The 25042-nt window shown below is 46.6% G+C and overlaps 2 protein-coding genes, 1 long non-coding RNA gene and 1 other non-coding gene across 4 annotated transcripts; 2 read left to right on the top strand and 2 right to left on the bottom strand.

Moving 5' to 3' along the window:
• Positions 1–6191: 6191 nt before the first annotated feature.
• On the bottom strand, positions 6192–10505 carry LOC119365939. The gene is made up of 4 exons (XR_005175828.1): positions 10224–10505; positions 7719–7796; positions 7475–7553; positions 6192–6663 (listed from the first exon to the last, which is right to left on the bottom strand). It is a non-coding gene; the product is annotated as an uncharacterized LOC119365939 (long non-coding RNA).
• On the top strand, positions 6729–10110 carry LOC119365938. Its single transcript, XM_037631587.1, has 5 exons — positions 6729–7367; positions 7451–7919; positions 8782–8849; positions 8941–9163; positions 9278–10110. The coding sequence occupies exons 1-5, from the start codon at positions 7014–7016 to the stop codon at positions 9775–9777; spliced, it is 1614 nt and encodes a 537-aa protein (XP_037487484.1). The 5' UTR covers positions 6729–7013; the 3' UTR covers positions 9778–10110.
• A 5206-nt stretch (positions 10506–15711) lies between the features above and the next one.
• Positions 15712–16524, bottom strand: LOC119368505 (auxin-responsive protein SAUR21-like). Its single transcript, XM_037633744.1, has one exon. It carries the CDS (start codon positions 16428–16430, stop codon positions 16056–16058), a length of 375 nt encoding a protein of 124 aa, XP_037489641.1. The 5' UTR covers positions 16431–16524; the 3' UTR covers positions 15712–16055.
• A 5174-nt stretch (positions 16525–21698) lies between these two features.
• On the top strand, positions 21699–21770 carry TRNAH-GUG. The gene has a single exon. It is a non-coding gene; the product is annotated as a tRNA-His (tRNA).
• Positions 21771–25042: the final 3272 nt, after the last annotated feature.

Raw genomic sequence — 25042 nt, 5'->3', positions numbered from 1 at the left:
GAGTCAAGACAAACAGTCCGAGGACACAAGTAAAATATTTGTTTGATACAAAGGATTACCTTCAAGCATGAGGAACAACTTCTTGGTGAGTCCACCCAGATAAGCCTCTAGATCATTCTTCTTTCTCTTCAACTCACTAGCCTTGTCATTCAGGGTGGTCTTGTCGCTTTTCAGTCGAGTGACCTCCTGGTTGGCAGCATCAAGAGCAGCTTTCAGATTGGTGTTTTCTTCTTCAAGCTTAGTCATTGAAGCCAGCTTCTCATCCGCTAGCCTGGTCTTCTCTAAAGCAGTTTTTTGCATCTCAGCCAAGTCAAGCACTTGTTTCTTCAGGGCATCCCTCACTTTGCCTACAAAGTTACAGTGAGATTAGATTCGGAAACAAGTGAGAGGCAAAGGCAGTCGTCAAAGGCCTCACCAAGCATACCTTTAGCTTCCTCCTTCGCCTTCGTCAAGTTCTCTTGGGCCAATTTCAGATCGAGCTCGAGCTGAATGTGTTTGTTCTCCAACTCAGTATAACGAGCCGCAAGGTCACAGGATTTCTACGAAGAACCAATCGACAGATGTCAAAGACAATTCACTTCCGAGTGAGTAAGGAAAAATCATAGCGTTTCTAAGACTACGGCCGAATGCAAACATTCGACCATAGTCTCGGGGACTACACCCAGTGGGTGCACTCAGCGTGCCCCCACTAGTTTCATCAGTTAGGGTCGACCAGTCGACTGACAACAACAAAAAAAACGGAGGTGTTCTTCAGACTATAATCGACTGCAAGCAGTCGACCACAGTCTCGGGGACTACACCCAGTGGGTGCACTCAGCGTGCCCCCACCGGTCTATGAATCTATTCGACCTAGTCGAGTAAGGAAAAAATGTAAGACATAAAGACTATAGTCGACTGCCAGCAGTCGACCATAGCCTTGGGGACTACACCCAGTGGGTGCACTCAGCGTGCCCCCACTAGTCCAGAATTTCAATCAACACACCCAGTGGGTGTAGGACAAACTCTAAGAATTGCAGAAAGAAGAGTTTACAGGTATCATATCCTAACAGAACAGGCAGTGACCGACTGACCTGAACATTACTCTAAAGAGCCGAACTGGCGTCATAGGCTGCCTGGCTAGCTTCTCGTATCGCCTTCACTTGCTCCATCATGACCCCCGCTTGGCGTATCGCTTCTCTAGCAGCAATAGCTTGGTCTTCTGGAACAAGGTAGGTGGAGAAAAGTGAGGGTTGAGCAGCACTCGATGACGAAGGGCGAACACTCGTCAACGGCACCGCGAAGGTTACGGTGGGTCGAGTGACATTATCCCCCTCCACGACCAACGTCTCGGGTGCCGGCACATCCTGAGTCGCCTTGCCAGCAGATGTTTTCTTACTTCTCCTCAGTCGTGGTGGTTCTTCGTCGTCGTCGTCAGGAAGGTCAATAACAATGTTAGAGGAAAGTGCAGAAAGAATCAAAATTAGAGACAATAAGTCAGTCGACTAAAAACGACAGCACAAGAGTCATACCAGGTTTCGAGGTTGCAGCATCCTCCATCTCATGGTCTTCGGCCCTCGCCGAAGTGTCGGAAGTAGCAGCGCTGCAGTTCCAAAAGTCAGTCGATTGGCCCATGAGTCGACCAAGAACAAGTTCATGAAACAGGGAAAGCTCAAAACTACCATTACCCTGAGATAGTGGGGATCACCATCTTCATCTTCGGCAAGACCTTTGCAGGCTTCGACGGCGCCACTCGAGATTGCTTCGGAGCCTTCTCAGTCGGCGCCGGAGAAGTAGTCCGAGGGCGCTTGGTCGACTGGGAAGCGGTTGCGACCCCCTTACCCCGCTCAGTCGCAGGATCATGAGCAAGCTTCGAGCGTCTTTCCGAGCGGGGAGGTGCAACTTCCTCCTCCTCCTCCTCTTCTTCCTCCTCACCAGATTTTCATCACCCTCGTCGTCGTCGTCAGCATCCGAATCCCACTCCTCCGGGCTTTCGCCCCCGCTTCCTTCCTCCTCCCCAGTCGGCGTCTGCGCCCCATTGGGCATCGAGTACAATTCGGTGGTGGCATGTCAGACAACAAAACAAAGATCAATCGACCGATTCGCGGCAAAGCAGAATGGGTAAAGAAAGATCGCAATCGGGGATAAGTGGCCATACCGCGTCCGGCGTATAAGTACAGTCGAGTGGCAGGATCCTCCTAGCCCCTCGAGGGTTGTCCTTGTTCCCTGTGATGGCGGCCACCCACCTCTCCAGCATGGCATCGTCGACTGCTTCTGGATGGACCCGAGTGGTGTCTTCGGTACCGCAGTACAGCCACATCGGGTGGCCTCGGTACTGGAGCGGTTGGATACGCCGCCTAAGGAAGACTTCCAGAAGATCCATGCCCGTCACTCCGTCCCGAACGAGTTGGACCACGCGCTCCATCAACATTTTCACCTCGGCTTTCTCCTCAGGAAGCACCTTCAGAGAAGACGGTTTGTCCACTAGGTCCATGGAGAACGGAGGGAGACCAGTCGACTGCCCCGGCGTTGACTCGTCTTGGCAGTAGAACCAAGTCGACTGCCACCCTCTGACCGACTCAGGAAGGGTCATGGCCGGGAAAGTGCTCTTATTCCTCAACTGAATCCCAAGACCCCCGCACATCTGAATAACCTTGGTCCTCTCATCATCCGGACTCGCCTTTTTTACTGTCTGTGAGCGACAGGCGAATATGTGCTTGAAGAGACCCCAGTGCGGTCGACAGCCCAGGAAGTTCTCGCACATGGACACAAAGGTAGCAAGATAGGCGATGGAATTGGGATTGAAATGGTGGAGTTGCGCCCCAAAGAAATTCAGAAACCCACGGAAGAACACACTCGGCGGCAGAGAAAAACCACGATCTACGTGAGTGGCTAAGAGAACACACTCACCCTCCTGCGGCTGTGGTTGACACTCGGACCCCGGGAGCCTCGCTGACCCGTGGGGGATCAGTCCCTCATTAGCCAGGTCGTTGAGATTTTTCTCTGTGATGGTCGAGCGGATCCAATCCCCTTGGACCCAACCCTTCGGCAGGCGGGACCTCGACGAAGATCCGCCCCGACTGGACGGTCTCCCCTTCGCTTGCCCCGTCGCCGTCGCCTTCTTCGCGCGCTCTAGGGCCGCCGTCTTCTCCTTCACCATTGTCACCGGCGAAGCGCGCAAGAGGTGGAGAGGCGGAGCCGGGAGCAGGCGCAGCAGGCGGAGGCAGAGAGGGAAGAAAGAAGAATGGGAGTGCACTGTTCAAAAAACCCTCCCCCGGCGCTTTATATAAGGACATTTCCGAGTGGCTGACGGGTGGGTCCGAGCGATCCTGTCACATCCCGAAACAGTCGCGCACGCACGATACGTGGCGAAAAAGGCGGCGCGGAAATCTAGGCGTCCACGCCTTATCCCGTCCGATTGCCGCGGGCCGCCCCGCTTCGCGCGCTTCCCAAATTTCGGATCCCGCAAAATCTGCTAGCAGCAGATCAGACTGTCAGACAATATCTTTCCCGCGATCCGTCGCTCGGGAGTTCCCCAGAGTTCAAAAGTTCACTCGACAGAAGATAAGAATGGATCAAGGCGACTGAAGTAAAAGTTGACGCCAACACCGAAAGAAAAATCGCCAATCCAAGATACGACACAATCAAAGCGCAAGAAATGAGTCGGAGAAAATCATCAACTCCTTCCTCACTCGAACCTCGATCCATTCGGGGGCTAATGATGAGGATATGTACCTAGGATAGGGTCATAGACCTATCTAGGATACCATGCCCAAGGACATCCTTAGACGAAGCTACCTTCCAGTCGACCAAGAGAGACTCCACTCGATCGGCTGGAAGACACTCGACAAACCTGAAGACACTCGACCATCAAGACCCACTCGACCATCAGGAGTTCAGGATCTACTCTGCATCCAAACGGTCTGTAATTAAGTAGTCTTAATGGTCATGATAACACTTTAAGTAGGGCGTTACCAGTAACTCCCGGCCTTAATGTACTTTAATCCTCTGCTACATGGGATGGCTGGGGTCCTGGCGTCCTCTATATAAGCCACCCCCTCCACTGGTAGAAGGGCTGGCACCCCTGTAACTCATATACACAGAAATCAGTCGACCGCCTCCGGGCTCCGAGACGTAGGGCTGTTACTTCCTCTGAGAAGGGCCTGAACTCGCTAAACACTCGTGTGTACAACTACTCCATAGCTAGGATCTTGCCTCTCCATACCTACCCCCCATTCTACTGTCAGACTTAGAACCACGACAATGACTCCGGGTGGTCTTACCTCAAACAAATACTACTACTAATACTATATTTTATTGATTGAAAAATGAACAAATACATTTTTAATTACACTAAGGGCAGAGTGTCATTTATCTAGATGCATCTCTTGTTGTGTCGCATTTACAAGCATAGCATCCACAATATCTGAACTATTAGTTTTGACACGTACTCCACCCTTCCTAAATATAGGTATTTTTAGAGATTTCAATATGGACTATATATGAAGCAAAATGAGTGAATCTATCATGGACTTGTTCTGTTGCGCCCAGGCTGCTCAGGTAATCGTAGCAGTGTGATGCACGGACCAAAATGGTCCTGAGATGGTATGCAGTAAATAAAACTCTAACAACATGTTAGAATTCCTGTAAGTTTTTTTCTGACAGTAAATTTTGTTTGTGGACGAGTTAAAAAAAACCTTTGGTCTGTTAATTAAGAAGAGACTTTCACCCGGGAAAAAAAAGACTTGGCATAAAACCTTGCCACATTACTTCTTATTGATCGTTGCACATAATTACCCATCTAACCTACCCTGCTTGTAATTAAAAACATTGTTGACGATCTCACACTCGGTCCAAAACACATGCATGATAATGCCCTGGCAGAATGTGGCGGCTGCCTGGAATATCTCACATCTCGGTAAATATGAGCCTCTTTGAAATATATTTTAGGTGGGGATCCTGCTCCCCCACCCCCTCCCGCGCATGCATGGTTAAAATTTGCCAATATATATGTGCATATTTGTGGCCTTAATTCCTCTAAGGTAGATTTTATAAACATATTCCAATATAAATTACTGGTCAAAGTTATATGTCAGAGACAATGTTGATATTCAAGATTACCGCTATTATATGGCACCTTGGAGGCTTGGACAATGTGATTCGACCTCAAAATCTTGGTCTAAGCCCTGGTCCAACATACCCCTTGTTGATGGAGTATATCAGTCCTGTGCATGATCTTTAGATGTGAAGGCCGGAGAAGATATTCTCTTCCATTTTGTAAGAAATTGCAGTCGCCACCAATTCTAAGACAAGGGATGTGCTCCAGCGTCAATGCAATTTGCTACCGCGTCGGTCCGCCCACTCTACTACAGGCGCATAGCCTTTGCCCGTCCTTCCAATCGCTGGAAAAGAAGCCGTCCATCATGTTAATTTTCCTCCCAAAAGTCATAAACGTACCAACTCATTTCCCCATGTGGATTTACGAGTGGTTGACTTCCGTTGCTCAACTTTTCAATTGTCAAGTCATTTTGTTGTGAGCAACCCTTGTGGGGTGTAGTTGAACAATGCATGCTATGAGCTAGAAGGTACATTTTTCATGATGATGCAAGTCTTTAACTAGCTTCTTGTTCGACAGAAATTTCAAAATGATTTAAGCGTGCGTGTATATCCATATTCTCCTCCCCTTTAGTACTTTTTTACGAGTCTTCACATAACAGGGAGGTCCTGATCTTATCCGATCTCACATTAGTTTAGTGTGTGGGAACGGAACAAAAGTTAATGTGGCAAAGAGATTTACATGATTTGATGCATGTATCTAGGCTTACAATCAAGCCAATAATAAGCTAAGGTTCCATACGGCACCAAGACTGGAGCTTAATTTATCCGGTGCTTCCCTAGATGCTCTACGTGTCAGCTGTCAAGTACACACGGCAATACGCAGTTGAGGTCATCGTCGTTTGCTTACTTAACTAATCGGCGTATGCAGGTAGTGGGTGGCCCGTGAGTGAAGTGCAAATGATGAATCCATGTAATACATGCATGCATATGCTTGTCGTGGTGTGGCATATGGGAGCATGTGGCTGACTCCGCAACAATGTCATGTGGTACCACATTTGCATATGACTTCCACCGAAAAACAATTAAACAAGCAAGGATTTGCATACGACTTGAACTTGTTTGGATACATTGGATTAGCCAAACTAGTTTTCCGTGAGCTCATATAACCGCCCAACAAACTAAAACCATGTTTGGGGCCTTCAACAAAAGCGTGGATATCTAAAATTATGTTTCCACAAAGCCAGGAAACTGCGTTTTATCAAAAACGACTAATACTCGTTTTTGAGAAAACAAGATTACAGAAAACTCTCGGTAACAAACTTTTTTCTCTCCGCTCCTCCCTCAACAAACTTATTGGCGCCATTTCTTCCCTCCCGCAGCCACTTCCACGCGCCATTTTTTCCATCGCTTCTATATAAACTGGACGGTGGTAGAACAAACCTCGGCAAAACAGATCTGGAAACCTAGTTCAATGGCTAGCCGCTAACACCTGTTGTGATCACCGATTCCCTGGCCGCCGGCGCTAGGCTGGGAACACCGATTATTGGCAGTTGGCCGCTGCTGGGAAGACAAGGGATCTCTTCCTGAACTTGTTTTCATCAGCAGCATTCAATTTGCAGATTCGTCATCCTACAGGTAACTTCCATAATCATGAACTGATCAACATACTAAAATTTGTAGCGAGAAGGTTCATGCTTTAAGTACATGAGTGCAACTACGAAACTGAAATTGCAAATCTGTACCATCTGTGTGTTTACTTGAGTTATGAATAGCCAATTATTCCTATAGATTAGACACATATATAAATTGGCAGGTTCTTGTTTTTACTACAGTATAGGCCATCCTTGTAGATGCAATGCCCTTCATGATAATTTCCTTAGATCATAATTAGTGCCAAAGGTAACAAAGATTGCAGTATTCGCGTAACCTACATGATTTAACTAGTAATCATTTTATTGCTTTATTTCCCTTTAGGAAATATGGATGACCAAATCAAAAGTATTAAGAAGGAAAAGACCGATAAGCAGGTCACAAAGCGCCACACATGGAAATCTTCAGAGGACAAAATATTGCTGAACATACTAAAAGATCAAACTATAAATGGAGGGAAGGAAGGAACAGGATACACAAAAAAAGCATGGCGTGAAATCCTAGAACAGTTCAATGAGTCAAAGGTAGACAAACTTGAGTTGCAACAAATAAAAAATCGTCATAAGTACTACAGGAGTTGTTATGCTACCATGGACAGACTTCTAAAACACACAGGATTTGGTTGGGATGACGATGACAAAATGATCAAAGCTCCAGAAGAAAAATGGGCGGAACTCATTTTGGTAAGTTTAAGCATATTAATTTTTATGTAATTGCCATATCATACACTTGACCAGTACACTAACAACGAACTTACAAACTGCAGAAGGATAAGAATATTCAAGAATACCGTGATAAAGTGTGGCCTAGTTGGATAGGCCTGCAAGACATATGTGCGAGCTCTACTGCATCCGGACTAGGTGCTGTATCTAGCAAAGGGAAAGGTGAAACAATTAAAGCACATATTGATCTGAATGAGGTAGTACAAGTAGAATCTGATGAAATAAATGATTCCACTATTGATTGTCCTAAGAAGCCTAATAGCAATAAGGCAGAGAAAAAGAAGAAGTGCAATGCAAGTGGATCACAAGAACCTTCAAAGGGGCATAAGCGATCAGCTGATGATGCTATAAACGCAATTGATCGCCTAGCGGACGCATCACTCATCATCGCTGAATCAAAGAAAAATGCAGCACAACAGATAGAAGCTTACTCAGTCAAAGCATGTATGAAGATATTAAATAGCATGCCTGGACTTGAGGCAAATAAAAAATTGAAAGCTGCAGAAGCATTTGAACATGCCAATAAAAGGGCAATTTTCGTGGAGATGGATGAAGAGACTCGGTCTCTTTGGGTTGACAATGCGTAGTTCTTTTTCTTGTAGCGTACCTTTGAGTGTTGAGATTAAGTCATATGTGCAATTTTTCATTAATCCTTCTATAATTTTGTTTTCAAACAATCAATGTCAGTTGGAAATTTATATATTTGTTTGGTTGGTGCTGCTTGTTAATCATATGATCCAATTATAAATTCCTACCCTTGATATTTGGAGTTATATATATGTATGTTCTTCAGATCAATAAAGAACCCAAAATATAAAATTGATGGCATACATTTCATTTATGCTGATTAGTTTCACACAACAATGATGCAATGTCATTCTTTCGCTCATTACATGATTCTTATCCCGCCATTTAACAGAAAGTGTATCTATCAGCTAAAGGACAGTGATGGAAGATATGGCAAATGAAGAATATTCTGATTCTGAGCAGATGGTTATTCATAATATTTCTGTAGTGTCACTTTTTCAATATGTGATGTTCGGAAGACTATTCAAAACACCACGTAATACTTCCAAATTAACTGGTGCTCAGAAAACTAAAGAGTGGTTAGAAGGGCATCCAGTTAGATTTTATGAACAACTTCGCGTTGATAAGCACACCTTCTGCTTACTGCGAGATGCATTGTGCGAGAGGAATTTACTTAAGGATACAAAGCGGATGGATGTGAATGAACAACTAGTGATATTTCTACATACAATTGGGCACAATGTTAGGAATCGTGTTCTCCAGGATAGATTTCAACATTCAGGGGAAACAATTAGTCGACACTTCAAGAGAGTTTTAAAAGCCATAAATGGTTTGCGTGATGCTTGCATAACTGATCCGGCTAATGAAGTTCCAACAAAAATATTGGGCGATGAAAGGTACTACCCATACTTCAAGGTATATATCGTATCTCAAGAACATGTTCCTTTTTCATATGACTTGCATCAAAGTTTAAACCTTACATTCTAATTTACAATTTTACCAACAGAACTGCATAGGAGCAATTGATGGGACACATATTAATGCAAAAATCAAGCTTGATAAGCAAACTCCATACAGAAACGGGCATGGTTATCCCTCTCAAAATGTAATGGCAGTAGTGTCATTTGACATGACATTTTTATATGTGGCTGCTGGATGGGAAGGTTCTGCATCGGATCAGGCCGTTTTACGGTGGGCTGTTACAGATGGTGGCTTTGTTGTTCCAGAAGGTAAAAAATTAAATACATGAATTTTACATGCATGCAAGTAAAAATTATCTTCATTGTCTCAAACATATGATTATATCATAGAAATTTGAGTGTGATATCAAACTTTACATGTAGGTAAATTTTATCTCGTTGACTCGGGCTACGCAAATACTCCAAGATTTATTGCCCCCTACCGTGGAGATCGCTATCACATTGGTTCTTTTCGTGGAACTAATCGTCGGTATAGTAGTGAGAAGGATCTGTTCAACCATCTACATGCACAACTACGGAATGTTGTAGAACGCACTTTTGGTGTTCTAAAAGCTCGATTTCCAATATTAACAAGGAATGGAGGAATCCCTTATCCTTACAAAAAACAGGTCCAAATTGTTATGGCTTGTTGCATCATCCATAACTTCATAAGGAAGGTTGATAGGGATGATGAGTTGTTTCAGCTTTATGAACAAGAGGGAACAGAAGGAAATGTTGACACATGTGACCAACAAGTTCGAGGGCAAGCAAATGTACAAGAAGATGATCGAGTTGCTGGTGAGCGATTACGTGCAGGCATCGCTCAACAGTTGTGGGCTTATCATCAACGGCGTACCACACAGGAAGAAGAAGATGATGATTAAGAACTGCAATATTTATTTTGATCTTTATTTCATATACACGGCATATTTATCATTATATCTTTTCATTCCTTGGTAGGTCCAGGAACTTTCTATTCTCTTTAGATTCAAGCACACTCTCTCTATCTCTACAGCTAGAGATGATCGCACTGCTGAATAATATTTCTTGCCACGCTTTTCACCTAATGAAGCAGTCAGTAAAAGCTCTCTATGCCTTTTGTAGTTTGTGAGATGGATGAACTAAATAGACAGGACTAAGCTACTAACCTTGTAAGGTAGTAACAATCTGAAAAATGAACTTGTAAGTCTGAACTAAATAGCTACTCTGTGCACATAAATTCTGGTGAGATCAATCGGCTAGCCTATATGAACCTGAACATGCCAAGATAATAGATCTTTCATAGGCAAGCAGGTACCTTTTTGGCTCTGTGAAGTGAAGTAGTACTCACATTTCTGCGGTTGAAGAATTGGAGCACCTTCTTGAGAGCGTGGATGTACTTGTCTGATGGCAGGCCATGGAGTAGGCTGATGATGGTAGAGACATCGACGAGGACGAAGGCGCCAAGGACGGCGCAGAGCATCCACCAGGAGCTTGCGCTTGACGACGACGCAGGCGAGACCGATGTCCCTGTCCTTATTTTGGGCTCCGGCGGGCTGACTACCAAAGCCGTACAAAGCCTATGCAGGAACGGACGAAGTGGAGATAGAGGCGGCAACCTAGGCATCGAGGGAAATCGACCGCCAGCGGCGCGCGTGCGCCATGTCGTCCATGGCAGAGGGGAGGCGAGCTGTGGCTTCTACGAGTTGGGGACGAGCAGTGATTAACTGGACACGGAGAGGGCGAGCCGCCGAGAAGTGGTGGTGTTGGCAGGAGGCAAAGGCGACGACGAATCGGAGATTTGGAGGCTGCCGTCCGGCCAAATTGGGGAAAGTGACGAGCGCTTTGGGAAGGCCACGAGCTCAGGGGTAGGAGAACGGATATATTTTTTTCTAGAGGCGAGGGAATAGTCAAAGGCGAACCAGGCTCCAAACAAGGATATGCGTACGCTGGTTTCACACCTTCCATAACCCAAACAAAGATTTGCTTAAATTGATTATGCACCGAAAAATAAGTAATACCGGTTTACCAAAAAATCTGCTTAAAACCTGCTTTCCTAAAACTCGGCGCTAATATTCTCTATCCAAACAACCACGAAAGGCAGTTTGATGATGCTGTATCACCTTCACTTTCAGATGAGCTGGGTAGCATACACGATGCGACGATCGAGCAGCTAGAAGAGCTTGGGCGGTTTAATCCGAAGAGCATGGGTTTGTGAGTGACGCGCCAATCATGAGAAGGAGCAGTACTTGTACTTGTACTTGATAGTCACGTACCTACGGTCAGTACAACCAAGGCAGTTGATATATACTGTAGCACTTTCATTTTCAGATGACCTGGGTAGCCAGCAAGAACATACATGTCGACCGGGCAGTTAGCTGTACTAGCCGTGATCTAAACGCTCTTACATTTTACGGAGGGAGTAGAAGCTTGGGCAATCTAATCCGGACGAAGAAGATGGGTTGAGTTGGTGGCGTGCACGGGGCGACGCCAATCATGACAATGAGCAAGGAGCAAGGAGCAGTACTTGTACTCGACACTCACGGTTAGTACAAACTTTATAGACGTCCGGAAGGACCGATGCGGCGATGCCGATGCGGATGTGCATGCACCCGGCCGGCCGGTCACGCGTGTACATATGTATACTGCCGGTATCCTACACTGTACACGTCTACAGTAAGAGTAAGACGGCCGTCTCCCTCTCGAACGCATTGTTCACGCACATGCACAGCAGCGGTGAGATCGTGATCTCGACAGCAGATGGGACGCCGGACGCACGGACTTGGGTTGGAACAGTCGATCAGTCCACGGGACGCCGTGATCATCGCCCCCGCCACGGGATTCCCCGCATGTGCAGGCGACGGCCCTGCGCCGTGACACGTACATACCTGCCCGCCGGTCGACCGGTCGAGGCCGCGATACACTACTCTACCTTTTCAGCTGAGATCGCTGGATGCGGCGCAAAATTTTAATCGAAGCGGATATATACGGTCGGGAGATGATGGCCGGTGAGTTTCAGCTGACTCGGCGACTGCGACTGAAGTCGCGTTTGTCTTCTGACACGCCTGTTCTTTTGTCCTGTTTTTACCACTCACCATGCACGCGCACGAAGGAGCGAGGGGGGAGGGAGACAGGGAGCCGCGTAAGTTTCAGAATCGTCAGACAGACCCTGCGTGGTTTCAGCCGAGCTCTTTGTCCCGTTCTGTCTGATAGAAAATGCATTCAAGATTGGACTGAGAATCAGCAGCAATATCTGCATGCAGAGGCATGTGAAAACAACAAAAACCCACGAACATTTTTGTGTGTTACGGTTGCCTCACTACGTGGCGCCGCCGCGTTTGCTCGATCGATAACAAAATATTGCCGGTGTGTGGATCTGAACCTTATTCGGCCAGTCAAGTCACCTGGTCGCCCTACATGAGAGGAGAAGAGGTTCAGATTCTGCCATACATGCTCGCCGTTGGATGTCTTGTTTTACTTGCCATGATCACGTGCAGGAGTTCCTAATCAACAGGTAGTGTTTGCTTTTGTTCGGAATTGCCCACATGAGACTGCCAGAAGACCTGTCCACCTGTCCAACGCTCGCCGCCGGCAACGTGGCGCGGCCGTGCAAGCAAACCTTGCAGCAGATAATTATAACGCTATCGGCGTGGTCGCATGGATAGCAAGCGAGTGGAATTAAGAATTTGTCACCTCATTGAACCAACAGCTACACGTCCTTGCGAACCAACCATTCCTATGGTTATGGTTGGATGGTTAGAGGAATGGTATCCCTGCCTATCAGAATTCTAGTCTCAGAATTAATAACATTGGCGCTCGCATTTTTCTGAATTTATTTCAGGTCATGTGGTGATGTGCGGTCAGTGAGAGAAGATATTTCCGTCCACTACGAAGACGTTGGTAGTGACTTCATCAATCTGAAGATAATACGTCGGATCAGTCTCTCAGAGGTACTCATAGGGATAGGATGTGCGTGCGTTCTTTTGTATGGGTGATTGTAAGCTTGTATGTATGACCGACTTCGATTGATACACATCATTTACCACTCAAAGAGTAAAACCGTTAAATTCTAAAATAAATCTAGAATAGCATTCGTACTAATAATACTAAATCTAGAAATTAAATCTGGATGGGTACGAATGTACAATTGCACAACAACGAACCTAACTAATTGAGCTACACTCGGTTAGAGTATCTTTAAGGTTTTGATACCATGGTGGATTTTTTTTTTTGAAAAGAAGGATAACCCCGGTCTCTACATTAATCGATGCATGCAGTCATATTATTAAATAAAAACGTAACAAAATCTCAAGGTCCTGCAAAACTCATAGTCCGAGCTTAAAACGAAACATAACGGGAAAAGTGCCACATTCGGCGATAAAAAATAGACTATGATACCTACACACCTAGTCTATTATTAGCTTGTCACCCAAATCGGCTGAAGATAGTCCATGCAACCATCTTCCAACGGTTGCACCCAATATCCAAAAACTCTCTGAAGTCTGCATGATTGAGTAATGACCACATACGGATCCAAGCTGTAGCTTTGTAAATAACCTGCTAAACATTAGTGAAGTTTGTTCCATTAAAAATCAAACCATTCCTAGTATTCCGTATAGCCCAAAATAAAGCACATATCCCTGTCCGAATATGTTTAGCTACGTGACTGTCTACGCCATTAAGCTACGTCCCAAATAACGTGTTTATACTCGTTGGAGGGTGTACGTTAAAAGCAATATGTATTGATCGCCATAATAATTTTGCAAGTGGACACTCAAAAAAGAGGTGTTAAATTGATTCATTTTGATCACAAAAGCAGCATCTAGAATTACCAAACCAATTCCTTTTTGCCAGATTATCTTCGGTGAGAAAAACTTTTTGGTGAACAAACCACATAAAGATTTTAATTCAAAGTGGAACTTTAATCTTTCAAAAGTGCAATGACCTCGACAATGGCCTGGTATCAATTAAGTCCATATAACATAGATTTCACTGAGAAGACTCCCGTCGAAGTTAAGTTCCAGCGAATTGTATCAGCCTAATCTGATAATTGAATGTCCATCAACCTACGGACCAATTGCAACCAAGCATCCCAACGTTCTCCTACTAGGGATCTCCTAAAATGGATATTAAGCGGTATCGAATTTAATATTGTGGAAACATAATCCTCCTTACGTTGCACAATACTATAAAAGGAAGGGCCTTGCACAGCCAGAGGCGTATCCCCTAGACATGCATCCTCCCAGAATCTAGTATTGGTACCATTGCCAACTAGAAACTTCCCCGGTCGGAAGAAAGTTACCTTTGTCTTCATTAACCCCTTTCAAAAGGGTGAGTCTGTTGGCCTAGCGGTTACCTATCCCAAAGTCCCAGAGTGAAGGTACTTATTCCGCAATATTTGTACCCACATACCCTCGGTCTCATCAGATAGTCTGTATAGTCATTTGCTAAGTAGACATCTATTCTTTACTTCTAGATTTCCGACCCCTAACCCACCATGTTTCTTTGGTCTACAAATAATAGCCCATCTAGCCAATCTGTATTTCTATTTGGCCTCATCACTTTGCCAAAAAAAACTGGGATCGATAGAAGTCTAGTCTTTTCTGTATCCCTACGGTACTTGAAAGAAGGATAAGAGGAACATCGGCAGACTTGTCAAAACCGAATTGATCAAGTCCAGCCGGCCTCCGTACGACATTAGCTTGCCCTTCCAGCAACTTAGTCTTTTTTAAATCTATTTTCTATACATTTCTATTCTTTATTTGTTAAATGCTTATGGTGAATTGGGATTCCTAGATAACTAAAGGGTAGAGATCCCATTTCACAACCGAACAATTGTGTGTATTCGTCTTGTTCCTCTTTCACTCTCCCAAAGCATAACAATTTGCTTTTGTTGAAGTTGATTTTTAGTCCAGACAATTTCTCGAATAGGTATAACACAAGCTTCATATTCCTAGCTTTTGCAAGATCATGTTCCATGAAAATAATAGTGTCATCCGCATATTGTAGAACGGAAACGCCCCCCTCTACAAGGTGGGGAACGAGTCCTCCTACTTGGCCACTTTCTTTTGCCCGACCAATAAGAGCCAACATATCCACTACAATGTTGAACAGCACAGGAGACATGAAGTCCCCCTATCGTAACCCCTTATGTGTCTGGAAGAAATGTCCAGTGTTATTATTGATTTTTATCCCGACACTGTCTTTCTGTATGAATGAATCCACCTAGGATCTCCAAGATTCATTGAACCCCTTTATACGTAAGGCTTGCTGGAGGAAGGACCATTTGACCTTATCATATGTTTTCTTAAAATCCACTTTGAAGGTAATCGCAGCGCCATTTGCCACACTTTTTTCTTTTGTGAATATCGGGACATGCTTTTGGATGGCGCTGCGAGTCAGGCTAATGCATTTCTTTAGGAGAGTGCTTGACTTTCGATTTTATTAACGGAACCAATGTATTTATCTTACAGTTTCGAAAGAAAAATGCCTTTATCTTACAAGGCTTGGGCTAATGATTAATCGGTTTGTCTAATTTACATCTAGATGTATTTTAAGGATGTCACATCTAAGCTCCCACAAATATATAATGCAGCAACAAGAAATAAAAAAACTTAAAAAAATAGACCACAAAAAGAGTGGACATCAGTTTAGATGTGACATAACTATGTCACATCTAGATGTGTCCTAGGCATACCCATGATTAATTTTTGCAAAAAAGGGCTAATGATTAATGGCCAAGACAGGTCTCGCCACATCGGCGAAAACTTGCATGAATCACAAACGACGACAAATTGCATGTACAGCAAGAACAATCAATCAAATCTTTATTAATTAATTTACTCCTATGCCTCGGCAAGGATTTGCACAGGCGAGTTGAGTGGTCGTTACAGAGAAAAAGAACCCAAAAAATCGTCGCCTTCCTCAATCAATCAGTTACTAGCATGTAACATCACTTCCCCATCACGCACTGTACTACGCAGCTCCAGTACGCGCCCGATCGCCGGCCGGCAATACGCTGGGCACGGCACGGGAGCACGCCGCCACGCTGGCCCGAACGGTCTTGATGGCCTTCGTCTTTTTCCCGCGTCCGGAGTGCTGAGTCTGTCACCAGTTGCTGCTCTGGCACCCAGAAATTGGGCGCTGCGTTGCTGGATCGTTCGGTGCCGCCGCGCGGGCGCGCTCACAGGAAGGCCACCGCCTGCAGCAGCGGCCGCGAGTCGCCGCGGCGGCGGCAGAAGGAGGAGCGGCGCGGCTCCGTGGAGTCGGACGAGGAAGAGACGCGGCGGAGGACGTCGCGGAGGCGGTCCTCGTCGCAGGGGAGTGCGACAGGGCCGGAGGCGCCGGACGGGAAGCCGTACTCCTCCTCCGCCTGCCTGAGCAGCTCCAGGAACGCGGGGTGGCTGAGGTGCGCCAGCCGCACCATGAACCGCGCGCCGTCCGCGCAGACCGCGACGTGCCCCGCCGGCACCGGGGTGGAGGTGGAGCGGCGGGCGCGCCACCGGCGCACGGCGCGGCGCAGCCAGGCGACCGACGGGATCGTGATGAGGTTACACATGCTGCGTTGCCTTGCCTGGCTCCGACGAGCGACCGGAGGAGTCGTTGGTTCGCTTGCTGCTCCTGCTAGCTCTCAGCTGGTTGGGAGGCTTGGTTGCGAGCTGCAGGAAGTGGGTGGTGGAGTTGAAGAGCGGGACGGGGAGGGCTATATATACCGGCACTGGGAAGGCCGCTGGGGCTTTGGGGTCGGTGCAAACTGAAGGGATAGCATTTTTGCCACGATGAGCGCTAGTAGTTTTTGTGTCGCTGCGCGCGACACGACACCGGGACGAGATCGGCATCCAGTACCAACCTGGGGCAGTCCGTGCAACCCAACCCAGCGCACCGCAGCTTGCACGCGTTGGCTCCTGCCCCCGATCACGCAAGACATTAGTATTATCTTTTGGCGCACCGAGCACAAAAGGCTCCCCCTAATTCCTAGGATTAATCAGCCATGCTGAGTTTTTTTTTACATCAGTACAGACACAAGTGCTCATATACACGCGCATACACTTATCCCTATGAACCACACACGCACACCCTAACCATATGAGCACCTCCGAGAGACTGAGCCGGCATATCATCTTAAGATTTACGAAGCAACCGTAAGCGCCTCGTCGTCGACGGAAACGTCTCCTCCCACTGAAAGCGCATCGCCGAAAATCCTGAAATAAATCCTGGAATAATGCGAGCACCAGGATTTGAATCCTGGTGGGTTGGGGATATCACTGTCCACCTAACCATCTCAACCACAGGTTGGTTCGCCAGCCATGCTGAGTTCGTTCCCAAACGATTGATGTGCATATGTTGCGCATCAAAATGGAGCACGTTGTTCTTGTGCCATGCGAGGTCATAAATGGTTTTCTGTAATGAAACTACATGATTTTCTTTCCTTGCCTTAGTATATTTTCACAATGAAGCGTTCGAATACCGTCCACGCTGCTTAGAACGGCTTAAGTCAACCATCTGGTTTAAAACATACTAGCAAACTCCCAATTTTATTGGAGAAAGCAGAGGCGATTGCTCTATTCACTTTTGTGTCTTTCCTGTTTGCATTTGGTTTTCGTTCTATTTTACTCAATTAACCGAGAGATGTATGGTTTTTTAATCCGGTTTCCCTCACTAATGGGGTCAACCCCTTCTTCTTAGAGCAATTGCGAGAGTTCCCCGCCCTATTGACGAGGTACTGTAAAAGAAAATTATATTGCACAAATAACGATGGGATACCATGCGTAATAATAGGATATGTCATAGTCACCCATGATACATTAGAGTCGAACCAAGAACAAACAAGAGTGAATGGACAATACACGAGTGAATAGCCAAAAACTAGCAAAAATAGGACACAAGCTCTATCCACTGAAACTGAATCCATCGGTGCGGTAAAGGATAGAGCAGAAACAAATCCTCCATTTTCCCTGCCTTGCGACCGCTTACCCTAGAACTATCACTTCTAATTTTTTTGCCGAAACCTACCTAAATTCACTTCATCTTTTGCTAAATATGTCGGTTTGAGTTAGGTAGTGATTCAGGGTGGTCCCACATCAATGCGGCGAGACGGCGCCCACCTGATGGCCGTTAGTGACGGCGGGGTCTCTTAGTCGCTCGATCGGTTGTTGTCTGGCCAAAGGCCGGCCATCTCACCCTCTCCTATCTCGCATGTCTGCCTCTCTCTGTCCTAGGCAACGACAGCCACATGGCGACTGTCAATCTCAAGTACCAACAAAGATGGCAATGTGGTGGGCGGTAGAGATAGTGGCGACGATGGTGACGACGAGTTCTCGGAGATCTATCTTAACACAATTTGCTTTTAGCTACATGTCAACACAAGTAGCAGTATAATTCCCCTTGTAAGATTCAAGATCATAGTATTTCATAGTACACCGAGTTGATATATCAAACATATAGGTACTACAAACTAAACAAGTGAGTTGAATCATCCATACACAACAGAAAAACATCAGTGACAAGATTCGACCAGTATTATACATTTCAAATTGTTGTACGAGAACAAACAATTATGAACAAAAACATACAAGTACATAAAAAAAATTACAAAAATCTTTGGATAGAAAAGTCCACTGATGTTGTTGATATCCTAGATGTACTTCAAGAGATGCGAAGAATGACAAATCTTATCGTATATTAGGCTACCCCACATGACCAACAAGAATAGGTATACGGTTTTGATATACAATGGCGTTACACGCAGATACAGATATCCAAATCTTGAACAAGTTTAAAACGCTATTGTACACAAATAGATTTTTGAATTTTGGCACAGCTGTGCGGCCCTTAATTCGTGTGCCCCCGCCTGCATGTCACAAAACCCCCTTCCTCCTACCCAACTCCATCACACGGATACCAGCACGACAGAGGAAACATAGGAAAAGTTCACTTGCAACACTGAACCGTCAGCCCTTGTTTAGTCGCACCGTATATGCCCAGTACTGGAGTATATAACAGCGGCAGCAAATCATTGATTCAACAGCTTGGTGCGTACCTTCCTCAATTTGTTTTCTTACTTCCTCCAAAAAAAGGGCTTGGTGCGTACTTGGGCGCGTCGATCGGGACAATATCTGGAGTTCCAGGCATGGACGTACGTGCGTGTCGAGTATAAAAGCTCACCCGTGTTGCTAGACGCAACACACCATACCATATCCGAACGACCAACGATTTGGCAGTGCTCTCGTACTACGAATACAAGAGGGTAGTACTCCGTACCACATTCCTTTTTCAGACCCCGAGACATTTCCACGAGCTAGTACTCATCAGCATTGCATGGAGCGATCAATCAAAGAAGGCGAGAAGCGTGTCAAGTTGCGGCCAGCTCCCCCGATCTTTTATTCCAGTGACGACCAAGCGCATGCATGCATGCAGCTGGACGCACACCGATTGGAGGAAAGCGACTGAGCAGCGCAGCTCCGCCATCAGTCCAGGGGACAGTCCCTTCACTTCTTTCCGGCGGGCGAGCCACATGCGTATGCATACATGCATGCATGCGGCGGCGCACGGAACGTGCGATCATAATTCCAGGAGGACTACTGATCTGCGTGTGCATGTGCCGGGCGATGACACCGTCTACTGGTTCCGTCAGTTTTCTCGTTACTGTAAACGTATGGGCAGGCCTCCTTGTTTTGTTTTAGATACTCTAGAGGAGATGGTGCTCAACTCGTCAACCACACTACACGGCGTACGAACCTAAAAAATTGCGCGCAGCGTTCCTTTTCAGGCTGGATTTCTATCTAGTTTATGGCTGCAACGGTGACGGGACTGACTGAGGCAAACTGGACGAGACAGTATTTCTCGTTTTCTTTATTCTTCTCGTTGTTTAGCAACCCCATCAGCGGGCCATCGTTGGATGCTGCAGGACATGCACGGCCGGTTGCAAGCTCGCACTTATGATTGGCTCTCTTTGTTTAGCTTGCTAACCAACTGTCTAGCGTTCTTAACCCCACTTAACTAGTGTTAGCAGTATCGTCAACCAAGTGATGATAAAGAGAGGTGCACGTATGGCCAGCGAACCAAATGACCACGACGTGTAATAGCATCTACAATCAGGACTTCAAATCCCCTCAAACGCCCACAGACACGTCTGTACAGTGATCGGTCACGCCTCAAATAATCCATTCCACAACCGGACAACTCAAATTAGAAACCGCATATCAAAACTGTGACATGCAACGTAAACCTTAATCTTAAGCGGAGCTCGTCCGACTCCGCCGCGGCCATGTCCGGCGGTCGGCAGCGCTCTCCAGAGTGTTGGTCCGGTCACCGACAATGTAGAGCCGGGCATGGGACACGATCCGATTCACGGGACTTAAGGCGTCCCCGTGTCCCATGCCCTACTCTTTCTCGTCGGTGCCCAGAACCTTGACAGCGCCGATGGACGTCAAATCGATGATGGATCCGTCCTAGGATGACCCGGTGACATCCACCATGACGCGGTTGCGGTGCCCGAACTGGTGCACATACGGGGCGCCGGAGAATACGACCCCGCCTCGCCAACGTCCACCATTGTGAGGGCTGTCGTGCCATGTTTGCGTCGAAGGACACCCGTGGTGTGTCCTCATGCTCGGCGCGCCAATGGAGGGACTGTGCGTCCGTCACCGCATTCGGACGCCAGACGGGCCGCACCGCCTCCAGTGAGGCAACGATGTCACATCTGGCGGCAAATCCATGCGTCATTTAGGCGGAAGAAATCGATTCCCGATGGAAGGACTCCGAAGTCTGCGGCGGAGCACTAGCCGGATGGTCATCTCTGCCTCTGGGCCGCGTGGGATGAGTTCGGAGTCGACGGATCTGAATGTGTAAGACTCAGATCCGCTGCCCGTCATGCCGGAGAAGGCTGGAGATCGCTGGACGGGAACTTGGGTGACAGACGGGAGTAGAGTGAAGTGACTAGGGTTTAGTCCGGAAAACGGATGTGAAGAAATATATGTGGGGACGGACGGGCCAGCACGGGCCAGGTTTGGTGTTTCAAATGATCAAATCCTACTGCTCTGCACAAACTTAACGATATCCGTGGATTTATCCCCGATGTCCATCAATTCTCGGGTATGTTGCTCGCACCGTGGTGTTCTGTGTGTCTGTGTGCGCGTACACTCGCTGGTAGAGCTGTGCTACACAAACGACACACTCTGGACGATTTGCAGACGATAAAGGGCATCCAGCCGTTGAATCCTCCCGTCGTCCACAGTTCGGCTGGTATCTGTCGTCCGTAGAGTAATTTCGTCGCTGGTATGTGCATCATTATTGAATCCTCCACAAAAGAGACTACAATAAATAATCCTTCATAGGGTTTCCTTTGTGCTCTGCATCGTTAGACTTCCCCGGCCGCTGCTTTGGTGTGGCCCGAGCGCTATGAATAGTTCTTACGTTTTGTTGTCTCGTTTTTCAAAAGGAAATGAGGCGGAGACGATCCCTTTTCATCAAAAAATAATCGCTCAAAGGGCAAATTTTTGACCTTATGAGTAGCTTTGGAGTGCAGCCAGTTTTGTTTTAAATAATTTTCTTCCTTCTTTTCCTTCGCGGCATGCAAAAACAACAATGTACAGCTTGGTATAAGCCGAGAAGGACGAACAGAGCGACATTAGATAGCTTATTACAGCTAGAAGCTCTTGTTTTTTTGATAAAGAGACTCTTTCCATCAGTTTAATTTAATAAAAAACCACAGAGTTTTACAAACTACTACAGGAAAGAGAGAACTACTCATATGATAACCTAAGACTCATAATTAGAACAGGCTAATTAGAGTCTTATAATTGAAATTTAACAAATGGACAAACATGTGGCTGTAGTTTAGTGGTGAGAATTCCACGTTGTGGCCGTGGAGACCTGGGCTCGAATCCCAGCAGCCACAGTACAATTTTTGGTGTCCAGTTTGCAGGAGATGTTCAAAAGGACGAGAATCAAAATTTGACGTCCACATAGCAGACAACGCATCAGTATACTTGTCACGTCCAGTTCCTTTTTTGCCTCTTGTCTGAAGGATCTTTCTCTCTCTCTCTCTAATCAGGCCAGTGATTCAGCGAACATTGCCGGTACACATATATGGTTTATACAGTACCAATAGTTAGCATATGCTTCCAAGTTCCAAACTTTATTTTCTGATATTATTATCCATGGATCTGACATAAAGCGCCGAAGGAATAAGAAAAGGAGAGCGAGAGTGGCCTTTACGATCTGCATCTTTTTCATGTTTGTGCCAACGAAGCAGGGAGAAAGGGACAGAGACAGAAACAAATATATTTGGTTCACTAAAAAATAAACAAATAGTGCATTTCTAATTACTCTATAATGTGTGCGGGTGCATGCATGGAAAAGCTGAGTACCTGCTTTAGGAATCCGGACAGAGTGTCATTTTGTCTAGATGCACTTCAGAGGAACTGGGCTGTTTTAAAAAATGATATTATCCATGCAGTGAAAGAGTTCTTCCGGACAGGAATAATGCCACTCGGCGTTAATGAAACAGTCATCGTTCTTATTCCAAAAGTGTCCGACCCCCAACGTTTAACGGAATTTAGGCCCATCAGCTTGTGCAACGTTGTGTACAAAATTGTAGCCAAATGTCTAGCCAACAGGTTACGACCTATCCTTGATGAAATCATCTCACCTTACCAGAGTGCGTTTGTACCGGGACGGCTCATCACTGATAATGCACTGCTGGCCTTTGAGTGTATGCACTTCATCCAACAGGAAAAGAACCAGGATAATAGCTTCTGTGCTTATAAACTTGATTTATCTAAAGCATATGATCGTGTGGATTGGGACTTCTTGAAGCAAACGATGGAAAAGTTAGGCTTTGCTCGCCAATGGATACAGTGGATTATGACTTGTGTTACCTCGGTGAGATACTCAGTTAAATTTAATGGAGCCATCTTGAATTCGTTTGCACCGTCGCGTGGGCTTCGGCAAGGTGATCCCCTTTCTCCGTTCTTATTCTTATTTGTGGCTGATGGTTTGTCGGCGATCCTCAAAAATGGGGTGGATACAGGTGCGCTTGAGCCAGTAAAAATATGTAGAGGTGCTCCTGGGATCTCCCATCTTCTCTTCGCAGATGATACACTGTTGTTCTTCAAGGCGAATCATGAACAGGCCAGTTTTGTTAAAGAGGCCATTGCTAGTTATGCACTAGCAACTGGACAACACATAAACCCCCAGAAATGCTCTATTCAATTTGGAGAGAGCTGCCCAGAAGCTATACAGCAGGAGGTTAGACATGTTCTGGATGTTATTCAAACTGATTTTGAGTCCAAGTACCTAGGACTGCCCACCCCTGATGGAAGGATGCATAAAGGAAAATTTCAAAATTTGCAAGAAAGGCTCACTCAACAAATTTTAATATGGGGTGACACCATCACTCAAGCTGGGAAGGAGGTTTTTATCAAGTCGATCGTGCAAGCAATACCCACATATATCATGGGAGTGTTTAAACTTCCAGCATCGGTGTGTGAGGATCTCTCGAGGCTAGTACGAAATTTTTGGTGGGGCTCAAAAGAAGGGAAGAGGAAGGTGCACTGGATGTCGTGGGACAAGACCATTGAGCCCAAGTGTAGAGGGGGAATGGGTTTCCGTGATTTTTGTTTGTTTAATCAGGCCTTGCTAGCGAGGCAAGCATGGAGGCTCCTCACACGGCCCGAGTCTTTGTGTGCTCGGGTACTCAAAGCAAAATATTATCCTAATGGTGCTTTGGAAGATACAGTTTATTCAGGTAATGCTTCTTCGACATGGCACGCGATCCACTACGGCCTCGAGCTGCTCAAGAAAGGCTTGATATGGCGCGTTGGGAATGGGGAGCATATCCGCATCTGGAGGGACCCTTGGCTCCTCTGACCAGTGTCTTACAGGCCGGTGACACCAAGGGGTACATGTCGTCTACGGCGTGTGTCAGAGCTCCTGGCTGACGATGGGAGACGGAATGGGGAGCTACTGCAGCGCCACTTCCTTCCCATGGATGTATCCACTATCATGCAAATCAAACCATCGGCGCGCCGCATCGACGATGTTCTTGCCTGGGCGCCTGACCCCAAGGGAGTCTTCACCGTTCGGAGTGCTTACCGCCTTGCTCTCGACGAGCGAATCAGCACATCTTTGTGCGCCACGAGCAGGGCACCGGACGGCACACGTGCTGTCTGGGAAGCATTGTGGGGGTGCCCTGCCCCTCCTAAAATACGCGTATTTGCATGGAGGCTTGTTACAAACTCGCTTGCTACCTTGGAAAATAAAGCTAAAAGGAACATTGTGAAATCTGATATATGTGCGCTTTGTGGTGTGGAACGTGAGGCCACTTTCCACGTCTTCTGCAGATGCCCAATGGCCCAGGGCCTATGGCACGCGATGAGCAAGCACTTGTGCATGCCGCGGCTGGAAGACATCAAGCACAGTGGACCGGAATGGCTACTGCACCTCCTCAATCAGTGCAATGATGATGAACGACTACCAGTCCTCATGACACTCTGGAGAACGTGGCATGTCCACAATGAGATATCCCACAACAAGCCAGCTCCTCCTATCGCTGTATCACGGAGGTTCTTGAATGGCTACATTGATTATTATTGTGCATTAAGCAGCATCCGGAAGCAAGTATTGAGAAGGGCAAGATGGTGATCACCAAGGAGCAAGACGGCCGGTGCCGCGCTAGCAGGCCACAACCAGCACACTCTGTTGACGCACCTGCACGCTGGAGCCGGCCGCCGGAAGGATGGAACAAGCTAAACATTGATGGGGCTTTCCATGTGGAGGATGGAACTGGTGGAGCTGGAATGATATTACGTAGTTCTGAGGGCAACATAATTTTTTCATCTTGCCGATTCCTGCACACCTGCTGCAGCGCGCTCGAAGCTGAAGTCGCTGCCTGTGCAGAAGGCTTCGCTCTTGCTCTGGAGTGGAGTAAGGAGCCGTTCATCCTTGAATCAGACTGCTCCGTTGCTGTCAACATGCTAAAGGATGGGGAACCAAACAGCAGTGCTATACACACGACACGAGCCAGACGATTCATGCACGATACTCAAATCCAGCCGGACATGCACAGGACTCAGAAAGGCACTGGCCGCTGGATTAGCACGTCGTGCAAAGATCGTGCAGCAGTATCGTGTGGGTAGTAGTTTCGGGAACCAAATAGGTCCCTGATGG

Source organism: Triticum dicoccoides, chromosome 2B (genome assembly GCF_002162155.2).
Source record: "Triticum dicoccoides isolate Atlit2015 ecotype Zavitan chromosome 2B, WEW_v2.0, whole genome shotgun sequence".
NCBI classification, from domain to species: domain Eukaryota; kingdom Viridiplantae; phylum Streptophyta; class Magnoliopsida; order Poales; family Poaceae; genus Triticum; species Triticum dicoccoides.
The sequence above is the reverse complement of the archived record's forward strand: the minus strand, read 5'-3'. Positions and strand labels throughout refer to the sequence as shown.

Excerpts from the sequence above, each read along its gene's own strand:
- LOC119365938 (XM_037631587.1), top strand. The coding sequence starts at position 7,014 with ATGGATGACCAAATCAAAAGTATTAAGAAGGAAAAGACCGATAAGCAG. Across the intron at positions 7,368-7,450 it reads AATGGGCGGAACTCATTTTG|AAGGATAAGAATATTCAAGA; the intron begins GTAAGTTTAAGC and ends TACAAACTGCAG. Across the intron at positions 7,920-8,781 it reads GAAAGCTGCAGAAGCATTTG|TAACTGATCCGGCTAATGAA; the intron begins AACATGCCAATA and ends GTGATGCTTGCA.
- LOC119368505 (XM_037633744.1), bottom strand. The coding sequence starts at position 16,430 with ATGTGTAACCTCATCACGATCCCGTCGGTCGCCTGGCTGCGCCGCGCC.